Source organism: Mastigoproctus giganteus, chromosome 5, assembly GCF_048544385.1.
Source record: "Mastigoproctus giganteus isolate SK-2022 chromosome 5, ASM4854438v1, whole genome shotgun sequence".
NCBI classification, from domain to species: domain Eukaryota; kingdom Metazoa; phylum Arthropoda; class Arachnida; order Uropygi; family Thelyphonidae; genus Mastigoproctus; species Mastigoproctus giganteus.
The window spans coordinates 16,379,291-16,391,252 of NC_143579.1; the positions used below are offsets into that span (position 1 = coordinate 16,379,291).

The 11,962-nt window shown below is 38.8% G+C and overlaps 1 protein-coding gene across 3 annotated transcripts in view; it reads right to left on the reverse strand.

Annotated features, from left to right (window-relative positions):
• Ing5 (inhibitor of growth protein 5) overlaps nucleotides 1-11,690 on the reverse strand; it is a 111,979-nt gene extending 100,289 nt beyond the window's left edge. For 2 of the 3 annotated variants that reach the window (XM_090373089.1, XM_090373090.1), the window contains exon 1: nucleotides 11,566-11,690. In XM_090373089.1, coding sequence (XP_090229215.1) covers nucleotides 11,566-11,617 — 52 coding nt within the window. In that variant the 5' untranslated portion in view covers nucleotides 11,618-11,690. Of the gene's footprint in view, nucleotides 1-10,932; nucleotides 11,040-11,565 lie in introns of those variants that run through there. The other variant, XM_090373091.1, reaches the window with a different exon arrangement.
• Nucleotides 11,691-11,962: the final 272 nt, after the last annotated feature.

The window sequence follows — 11,962 nt, forward strand, 5'->3', positions numbered from 1 at the left end:
ATTCAAAAATTTTGCCTATTACATCTGAGTGACACCACGTCTCTGACATCTCAAATGTCTGCATTTGATATATTGACCAGCATTTCAAATTCATCAAATTTATTTACTATGCTCCTTGGTGTATATGCAAGTATATATGCACCTGTTCTTACTCTTAGTTACCCTGACAGAACCCATGTATTTACTTGTTTCATAATAACTCCCAGCAGGTCTTGAAAAACCTGATGCCTGCTTTCAAGGCTGCTCCTCATTTCAATGGAAGCAGTGCAAGAATCACTTTCACCTCTGCCTGTGGCCTTTGTTAGTCTATTAGTCTATTATTAAAAAAGATAGGTGGAACAGGACCAGGGTATGTCTGCCAGGGGCAAAGGTTGATGACGTTGTAGAGCGAATATCATCTTTTAAGGGCACAAAAGGTGATATAGTTGTACACGTTGGCACTAATAATATTAAGAGTAGGAGACCGGCAGAATTACTTAACAAGTACAGGTCACTGTTGAACAAAAGCCGAGAATTAGGGTTGAATTTGAAAGTGTCTGCAATTCTGCCCAGACACGATAGGAGGGAGTATATGATGAGAGCCTTGTCGATCAATTCGGCCCTGGAAAGATTGTGCAAGGCTCAAGGGGTAGAATTTTTTTCAGCCTGGACTGTACTTGTTAACGGGAGAGATTGCTTCTACAGGGATGGGATACACTTAAATAGAAAGGGTGCAAGAATATTTGCTGATGCTATCGAGGCAGTGTTAGGTGGGTCGGAAAACTGCTAGCTTGGGGGGAGACAAAGACCAATAGATTGACAGTAGCCACTGGCAGAGGTGAAAGAGATTCTTGCACTGCTTCTATTAGAATGAGCAGAAGCCTGAAAAACAAGATGCATGGTATTTCAGAGACTGCTGGGAGCCATTGCGGTACAAGTAAACACATGGGTTGTGTTAGGGTAGCTAAGAATAGAAACAGGTGCAGGTATACTTGCGTGTACACCAATGCTAGGAGTTTAGTAAATAAATTTGATGAATTTGAGGTATTGCTCAAAACATCAAAGGCAGATATTGTTGGGATATCAGAGATGTGGTGTCACACAGATATAAGGGATGCGGAACTGCAATTTGGGGAGTAGAACGTCTACAGAAAGGATACACAGGATAGGAAGGGGGGAGGTGTTATGCTATTAGTTAAGAAACACATAAAAACCAAGGAAGTGAAGCCAGTCGACATCGCTGGACAGTGCAGTGTGGAGTCAGTTTGGTGTGACATAAACATTGGGAGATCAAAATTGAGAGTAGGAGTGTGCTATAGGCCTAATGACTCTGATGAGTATAATAAGGAACTGTACGGAGAAATAGAGTGGGCCAGTAAATCAGAGTGTCTTATAATGGGAGATTTTAATTTCCCAGATATTGACTGGATTTTGGGGGCTGGTTACTCACACACTAGCAGGGCTTTTGTGGATTTATTGGATGATTATTTTCTACATCAGCATGTTCGGGAGGCAACTAGAGGGAGTAATACTCTTGATTTGATTATCAGCAGTGATTCTTCATGCATTAAGAATCTGCAGATAAATGAACCACTAGGTGGCAGTGATCACAGTGTGCTGAAGTGGGATTTACTCAAAGAGGTAACTACCATTAGGGGTAAAGGGAAGGGTTATTGCTTCCGTAAAGGCGACTACGATGGACTGAGACAGTATTTAAATTCTATACAGTGGGACCAACTGATGATGTTACCAACAGCAAATTCAAAATGGGAAGCATTCAAAGAACTTATCTTGGAAGCTACTAGGCTTTACATACCAACTAAGAAATATTGTTCGAGGTTTAGGCCAAAATGGATGTCAGATGAACTAATGAGGCATATGGCAGAGAAGAAAAATGCATGGGATACATACAAATTAACACATGACACAGAAGCCTATGATAGATACAAGTTGATATGCAACCAAGTTACAAAGGAGGTTAGGCAGGCGAAGGCAGATTACGAGAAATCCTTGGCAAGGGATGCAAAGAAAAACAGCAAAGAGTTCTTTACTTATGTAAACTCTAGAAGGAAGGGGATGAATCAGATTGGTCCACTTGATATTGATGGGTCAAGTGTTGATGATCCTGCTCAGGTAGCTAACAAACTAAATGAATATTTTGCATCGACATTCACACATGAGGAGTTATTCAGCGAGGGGAATGCCAGAGGTGTATTCAACTCTAGCAGTAAGCTACAGAATCTTGAAATAACTGGGAGTAAAGTGGAGGAGAAACTGTTGAAGATAAACACAAGAAAGGCACCCGGAGTGGATGGGATCTATCCAGTTATATTAAAGGAGGCAGCAAAGGAAGTAAGCAAACCCTTAGCCATAATTATGATAGCTTCCTTGGACTCAGGGGAGGTACCCATAGACTGGAAATGTGCAAATGTGACCCCAATTCACAAAGGAGGATCAAAGGCTGACACAAGTAATTATAGACCTGTGAGCTTAACTTCTGTTCCAGGAAAATTAATGGAGGCACTGGTTAAAGAAGCACTGCAGGATCATTTAGACAAGACTTCAGTTATAGCTCAGACACAGCATGGTTTTGTTAAGGGGAAGTCTTGCCTGACCAACTTGATTGGATACTATGATGCAGTCACAAAAGAACTGGATGCAAGGAATAACTGATATTATATACTTGGATCTTAGAAAGGCTTTTGATACTGTTGCACATGGAAGACTGCTACACAAATTGGAGCAGTGTGACATTGGAGGCAAATTGCTGCTATGGATAAAGGGGTGGTTGAGGGGGAGAAGACAGAGAGTGGTAATCAATGGACACTGCTCATCGTGGACTGATGTTATTAGTGGAGTCCCTCAGGGCTCAGTGTTGGGTCCATTATTGTTTTCTGTATTTATAAATGATATTGATGATGGTATATCGGGCTTAATGTCCAAGTTTGCAGACGATACAAAGGTTGGCAGGGTTGTCAAGGACACTACTGACACTATGCTGCTGCAACAGGATCTGGAAAGGTTGAGCAGATGGGCTGAGAGGTGGCAAATGAAGTTTCACATTGACAAATGTAAAGTACTACACATGGGAAACAGCAACCCCAGAGCAACGTATCAACTCTGTGGTACCACACTGACAGTGGTAGAGAATGAAAGGGACTTGGGGGTGGTTGTGCAGGCAGATATGAAGTTCTCTGAGCAGTGCAGACGGGCGGCAAGAGTAGCTCATGGAGTATTGTCAATGATATACAGGAATTTTTCCAGCAGGGATAAGGAGGTGATTATTCCATTGTATAAGGCGATGGTCAGGCCACACCTAGAGTACTGTATACAGGTCTGGAGGCCTCATTTCAAGAAGGATGTAGAGCTGCTGGTACGAGTACAGAGAAGAGCAACAAGATTAGTGAATGGAACAAAGGGGTGCTCTTACGAAGAAAGGCTTAAGTTTTGCAAATTACAGTGTCTGGAGACTAGGCACCAGCGAGGTGATCTGATAGAGGTGTATAAAGCCTTGAATTGTTTAAGCATGCTCAATGCTGATGGGATTCTTCCTCTAGCTCAGAAAAATCACCTGAGAGGGCATAAATTCAAATTGAGGAAAGACAGATGTAGGATAGACGTGCGGAAATTTGCCTTTAGCCAGCGGGTGGTTGGTTGGTGGAACAGACTTCCATCCCTTGTGGTGGAGGTTGATAGCCTAAATAAGTTTAAGGCTCAGCTGGACAGGTATTTTGAACGAACAGAGGGGTGAAGTGGAAGTGGTTTTTTTTTTTTTTTTTGGCTGATGCTGCATAAGCTTGCTTTCTTGCATCAAATGCCTCTACTAATGCTAAAAGTCTGTGTACTCCCCACGCTAGCAGTTTCTGACCTATCTAACACTGCCTTAATGGCAGTGTTACATAGGTCAGTATTAGTTGTTGTTTGGTTTTTAGGAGTATTAGCAACTAAGGCCATATTGCTCCAGAATATGCGGTGGTCATTCCCTGACCTTTCCACATCCTCCATATTTGGTGGTGACGGGCTCGAACCTCGGTCTAATCAAGAAGCGTGTGCTACGCACTGCTGCTCCTTTCCACCTGGCTACGGAGGCGCCACTGTATTAGTATTAGCAATGGCCACATAGTGCGAGGAAGCCTATGGTTTATGCTGCACCAGCCAAAAATAAATAAATAAATAATAAAAATAAAATAATAATAATAAGAAGAAGAAAAATTTTTAAAAATAAATAAATAATTAATAACAGAAAGAGAAATAGACAATCTATGCGTTTCCCTCCTCCCGTAGGTAATTATCCAGCTCACCTTTAAATTTCCCCAAACTGTCAGCCTCTACCACCAATGTAGAGGCTTACAGTTTGAATAAATTCAAATATCCTTACAGAAGCAGTCTCTCCTATTATCCTGTGTATCCTATAATCTTAAGGGAGGCTGCAAGCGAATGCTTTGAACCATTGAGGCCAATTATGAGAGCATCAGTAGAATCAGGGCGATTCTGTTGGACTGGAGGAGGGCCAGTGCATCTCCAATGCATAAGGGCAGTTCAAGAGTGAAGTGGGAAATTACCAGCAGGTCAGTCTAACTTCAGTAGTAGGGAAAATCATGGAGACAATGATCAAGGGTGGAATTCAGGATCATTTAGATAGAAATGAAATTCTGAAGGATACTCAAGCATGGTTTTGTAAAGGGAAAATTGTGTTTAACTAATCTGGTTAGTTATTCTGACAGGGTCACTCAAGAACTGGATTTACGAAATAATTTCGATATTATTTGGATTTCAGCAAAACATTTGACTCAGTCCCACACGAGTGGTCACTTTATAAGCTGGAACAGATTGGAATCACAGGGAATATCTTTAGATGGATAGCTGGCTTTGGGGCAGGAGGCAGAGGTTTGAGATAAATGGTTATTCCTCAGATTCGGTTGATGTAAGAAGTGGGGTTCCCCAAGGATCAGTATAGGACCGCTGTTGTTTTTTGATTTTCATAAATGACATCGATGAAGGGATAGAGGGCATGATGTTTAAATTTGCAGATGATGTAAAGATTGGAGAGAAGTAGTTAATGATCACTGCCAAGCAGAGATTCTTCAGAATGACCTAGATAGACTTCAGAGATGATAAGAAAAGTGGCAGCTATGCTTTAATCCAGCAAAGTGTAAGGTATTACACCTGGGGAACAGTAACCCCAAAATAACTTATACACTTGGTGGAATTGAACTAAAGTCAGTAGTGGAGGGATGGGACTTGGGTGTTACGATGCAGTCAGACATGAAGTTCTCCGAGCATTGTAGACAGGCTGCAAGGGAGGCCCATTGTGTCGTTTCAATGATTTATCGAATAATTGCTAGTACAGATAAGAACGTCATAATCCCATTATATAAGGCTATTGTTAGACTACGCTTGAAATACTGTGTTCTAGTATGGAGACTGCACCTAAAGAAATATATTATGCTTCTTGAAAGGGTCCAAAGATGGGTAACTCGCCTGGTGAGATCGGCAAAAGGGAATACATATGAGGAAAGACTGAATATGTGGGTTGCAGAGATTGGAAACTAGGCACCTTTGATGAGACTTGCTTGAAGTGTTTAAGACTCAGAGAAGTATAAGTAAAATGAATGAGGACGTAATTTTCACAGTTATGATTCTAGAACTAGGGGTCATAAATTCAAATTACAGGGAGAGATACTTAGACTGGATTACCAAAAGTTTTATTTTAGCCAGCGAATTATAAATTACCGGAATAAGTTACCTACATGGGTGGCAGAGGTTGACAGTTTGGGGAAATTCAAAGATCGGCCGGATAATTACCTACAGGAGGAGGGAAATGCATAGTTTGTCTATTTCCTTTTCTCTTATGCACCATGGCTATGCTGCCCATGCGGCAGCATAGCCATGGTGCATAAGAGAAAAGTGAAGATGATTCTTGCACAACTTCTATTAGAATAAGTAGCGACCTGGAGCGTGGGGTGTTGGGGGTTTCAGGGACGGATGGCAGTCATCCTGAAATAGGTGCATATATGGGATGTGTTAGGGTAACTAGGAGTAGGAGCATGTATGCTTGCATGTATACCAATGCTAGAAGTATAGTAAATAAATTTGATGAATTCTAAGTGTTGGTCAAGACATCAAAGGTGGATATTGTTGGGATAGCAGAGACGTGGTGTCACACAGATATAAGGAATGCTGAACTGGAATTTGGGGAGTACTATGTGTACAGAAAGGATAGACATGATAGAAAGAGAGGAGGTGTTATGCTGTTAATTAAGAAAAACATAAAATCAAAAGAAGTGCATCCAGTTGATATAGATGAACAGTGCACTGTTGAGTCAGTTTGGTGTGACATAAGCACTGTGAAAGCAAAAATAAGAGTAGGAGTGTGTTATAGGCCTAATGACTCGAATGAGTACAATGAACAATTGTACAAAGAAATAGAGTGGGCTTGTAAATCGGAATGTCTTATAATGGGGGATTTTAACTTCCCAGATATTGACTGGAACTTGTGGGTTGGTCACTCACACACTAGTCAGACTTTTGTGGATTTATTGGATGATTGTTTTCTGCAGCAGCATGTTCGAGAGGCAACCAGAGAAAGTAATACACTTGATCTGGTTATCAGCAGTGATCATTCGTGTATTAAGAATTTGCAGATAAAGGAACCACTAGGTGGCAGTGATCACAGTGTACTGATGTCGGATTTACTTAAAGCTTTAATTACCATCAGGGGTAAAGGAAAGGGGTTTTGCTTCCGTAAAGGTGAGTACAGTGGTCTCAGACAGTTTTTAAATTCTGTACAGTGGGATCAACTGACGATGTTACCAACAGTAAATTCTAAATGGGAAGCATTCAAGGAATTAATCGTGAATGCTACTAAAAGTTTCATACCTATTAAGAAATATTGTTCAAGGTTTAGGCCTAAATGGTTATCTAATGAACTAATGAGACTTGTAACAGAGAAGAAAAATGCATGGGATGCATATAAATTATCAAGCGACTCAGAAGCCTATGGCAGATATAAGCTAGTCTCTAATCAGGTCACAAAGGAGGTTAGGCAAGCGAAGGCAGATTACAAGAAATCCTTGGCAAAAGATGCTAGGAAAAACAGCAAGGATTTCTTTACTTATATAAACTCTAAAAGGAAGGGGATGAATCTGATTGGTCCTCTTGATATTGATGGTTCCGACTGTTGATGATCCTGCTCAGATAGCAAACAAACTGAATGAGTATTTTCCATCTACATTCACACAGGAGGAATTATTAAGGTCTGAAAATGGCAGAAGGTTATCAAATTGTAGCAGGATACTTAATGATTCTGTAATAACTGAAAGCAAAGTGGAGGAGAAATTGTTGAAGTTAAACATAAGAAAAGCACCTGGGGTGGATGGTATCTATCCAGTTATATTAAAGGAGGCGGCAAAGCAACTAAGCAAACCCTTAGCCATAATTATGAGAGCATCCTTGGATTCAGGGGAGGTTCCCACAGACTGGAGATGTGCAAATGTATCCCCAATTCACAAAGGGGGATCGAAGGGTGACACAAGTAATTACAGACCAGTTAGTTTAACTTCTGTTCCGGGTAAAATAATGGAGTCACTGGTTAAAGATGCATTGCAGGATCATCTAGGCAAGACTGCAGCAATAATTCAGACACATCATGGGTTTGTTAAGGGAAAGTCTTGTCTGACAAATTTGATAGGATATTATGATGTGGTTACAAAGGAACTGGATGCAAAAAATAATTTTGATATCATATATTTGGATTTCAGGAAAGCTTTTGACACTGTTGCGCATGGAAGACTATTGTACAAATTGGAGCAGAATGGTATTAACGGTAAGTTGCTACAATGGATAAAAGGTTGGTTAAGTGGGAGAAGACAGAGGGTGGTAATCAATGGGTGCTGCTCTTCGTGGACTAACGTAATGTAGTCCCACAGGGTTCTGTGTTAGGTCCACTGTTGTTTTGTATATTTATCAATGATATTGAAGAAGGTATATCAGGCTTAATGTCAAAGTTTGCAGATGATACAAAGGTTGGAAGGGTTGTTAATGACAGTAATGGCAGTTACTGAAACAGGGTCTAGATAATTTGGGCAGATGGGCTAAGAAGTGGCAACTGAAGTTTAACCTTGACAAATGCAAAGTACTGCATATGGGTAGAAGTAACCCCAGAGAAACGTACCAACTGTGTGGTACTACGCTTAAGGTGGTAGATAATGAAAAAGTCCTGGGAGTAATTATGCAGTCAGATATGATGTTTTCTGAGCAATGCAGACAGGCTGCCAGGGCAGGTCATGGGGTTTTGTCAATGATATATAGGAATTTTGCTAGCAGGGAGAAGGAGGTGATTGTCCCTCTGTATAAGGCAATGGTCAGGCCACGCCTTGAGTACTGTGTACAGGTCTAGAAGCCTCATTTTAGGAAGGATGTAGATTTACTTGAGCGTGTACAGAGAAGGGCAACAAGATTGGTGATGGGAATGAAGGGATCCTCTTACCAAGAGAGGCTTAAATTCTGCAAATTGCAGTGGCTGGAGATTAGGCACCTGCGCGGTGATCTGATTGAGGTATATAAGGCCGTGAATGGGTTGAGCACGCTGAATTCTGATGGGATCCTTCCACTTGTTCAGATTATGAACCTAAGGAGGCATAAATTGAAATTAAGAAAAGACAGATGTAGGATAGATTGTGTGGAAATTTGCCTTTAGCCAGCGGGTGATTAATTGCTGGAACAAACTTCCATCTGTCGGGTTGAGCACGCTGAATTCTGATGGGATCCTTCCACTTGTTCAGATTATGAACCTAAGGAGGCATAAATTGAAATTAAGAAAAGACAGATGTAGGATAGATTGTGCGGAAATTTGCCTTTAGCCAGCGGGTGATTAATTGCTGGAACAAACTTCCATCTGTCGTTGTGGAAGTTGACAGGTTAAATAAATTTAAGGAGGAACTGGACAGGCATTTGGAGGGAATGGTGTGATTTTTTTTATTTTATTTTTTTGGCTGATGCTGCATAAGCTCATACAGTTGCTTTCTTGCATCACATGCCACTACTACTACATTGCCCTGTCTTTGTGTAGTACGTCTGCAGAGCTCCTACTCTTAATGAAAGCATTAGTGAAGAAGGAGGGTGAGAAGTTTCATTTGTACATTAAAGGCATGGAGAGGTGCTGGAATATTAACATGATGGTTGAGTATTGCTAGATGCTAAAGAGAGACTGTAAAATAGAAGGATCTGCAAGAAAATCCAAGAAACATAAATTTGACTCATTGTAGATCAGTTTCATAAAATGAGAGGCGAGTGTTTAGTGGTCTTTTTACTGAAGTATCCATTTTAATAATATAACAATTGTTATCCTATGGATTCCGGTACAACAGGCCATTTATCCTCACCGTTTTAATAGTGTTTTCAATATTTAAATATAAAAGTCTGGTGGCAGTGGCATTTTGTTATAATTTCAGTGCACAAATTCTTTCAAAATTAATAAAAATTATTCAGTGTTATTTGTGAAAAATAAAATTTTATTTTTTGATTTTTGAAGAAACCGACATGATGGAAACAAATGGAAGTAATTTTTGAAATCTTCCTTACAAAATGATTCAGAAATGCCCTTTTCTGAGAGAAGGGTGAATTTTTTTTAAAAATATGAGTGGTTAACTCTGCATTTTGAATTAGTGTTATTCACTTCCTAGATTACTAAAAGGACTTGCATTTTTCCTATAGGTAGTACATTTTTTTTTTTTTTTTTTTTTTGCACATGGACAATAAATTTTATTATTTAGCCTTTAGTGGAAGCAGGCCTCTATTTTTCACAAATTTAGTTGTCTTTAGTAGCATGAAGTTGTAAAATGGCTTTCCCCCTCCACTCCCTAAATACTGAATTTTGCAAGTTTTCAAAATAAATGATGACCAGTAACAAAGCTAGTGATTCCAGGATCCTAAGGGGCAAACTCAAGTTTGTCTTTGTTAGCATTACGACTGATGTGAATCAATAAAAATTTGTCATATCAACCGTTGTAAAATAGCAGTTATTTTATTTGTATATTATATAAAGGAACTGATGCCTTTTTTGACTTACTCATATTTAAATAAACCATAATAAACAAGAAATTTTGTAAAATAAGGTCTTTAAATATTGTAATTTAAGAATGGATGTACTAAAAATATAACTATGAGCATTTATGGAATACTATTTGACAAAATAAGAGGCTGGACAGACTGATCTCTTTTTTTTCACATGCGGAAATGTCCAATTACAGACATGTATAGAAGCCGACCGGGCTAGCCAGGTGGGTAAAGTGCCTGCCTGGCAACCTAAAGGTTGTGGGTTCGAATCCCGCCTCGGGCTTGGATCAGAGTACTGCAAAAACCTTGGGAGGTGCATTATGGCCACAGAAGCTGATGCGCCAACAACTACCAGACAAAAAAAAAAAAAAAACATGTACAGAAAGGAAGTGTGAAGAGTCATCAGATTTCTTTGTGGATTCTACAAAGAAATCTACAAAGAACATATATATATACACATGTACAATCAATGATGTAAGAGTATATGGGATTCCCAGTGAACAAAAAATTCCAACAAGCATCTTTTGTGAAAGAAAACATGCAAAATCTCAGGAAGCAGGGAAAAAATTCTGACTGATTTTTCTGAAAAATGGCTGAAATGTTAATATCCAAACATACTGTAACTCTGCAGGCTGAGAAATGCCATAAGAAATAATCAATAATCACAACTTTCTGCATAAGCTTGCTTTCTTGCATCATGTGCCTCTACTAATGCTAATCTCATCACAAGTTGGGAAAAATGTTTGAATATTCGTGCCAATTACATTACAAAATAGACTCTATATCTCTTTTTAGGTAGAGGTTTCTTTTCTATATCTAACCTTTGAAAATATGACACTGGAGACATAAAGAAAGTCTGATCTTTATTACTCAGAAACCATAAGAGACAGTACAAACCAAACTTGTAGTGGTAGCCTTCTTCATCCAGGGTATGACCTCATCGCTGGGTAATGCTAGCAGTTAGTGATCCAGCAATTACTTTGTTGAAGTGTTTTCCTCTTTCTTCTAGAGGAAAAGAGTCGGTTACGTCTGCTTAAAAAAAAAAAAAAATCAAATAATTTGGAAAAAGTATGCAAAGGACAAGTTATGGACTCCTTTATCTGCCACTGTTTCACGATTTTAGTTTCTGATCCTTGTATTCTATTCATTCCATTTTACTGTAAGGGATATATATATAAATATATAATTTTTTTAATTTTCATTTTTAAAAAAAAATTTTGGGGCTCCCTTGAAACATTAGGACATGCGCATGCCTATTAAGCCTAATCACAAATCGAACACAGAAACAGCCTCGTCACTTCAACTTTTATTTGTGACAAGAAGTAAGCGAAAACTTAACTTTATATTTTCTTAGACAGCAAAATTATTAGGATCGCAGTTTCTACAACAGATATTTTTTTCACAACTCCCACTTTTATAATGAAATGAGAACATATGTTAAACATAATAAATTGAGAACTACATGGTAACCTATCTCGCCATTTTATATACGAAAAACAATAACCATAAGATAACTTAAATTACGCTTACTGTCTAAATAATGCTCCAAGTACACAGCAGTTGCCATTTTTCTCATTTTCATTCATAAAAATAAAAACTATAAAGTGCATGCGTACTTCCTTTCTGAAACTTAAGTTGCTCAAATACACGGAATAGAAATATTTACAGTATCAATAATACAGCGCACATAACTAGCACCGCTTGAGATTGGATGGGAAAAAAATCATTGTCATTGCAGTCAAATTCTATTAACTTTATGTTTCTCATACTATGTATCATAAACAATTTTTTAAAAATCATTTCATGGTTATATCTAATGTAAATTTTGCAGCTTATGCTTTATTTCATATATTTGAAGAAATCTAAATAAGGAAAACGACAGCTGCACAATGTAAATTTTGTTAGGTAGTTAAACGAAGTCATTTTG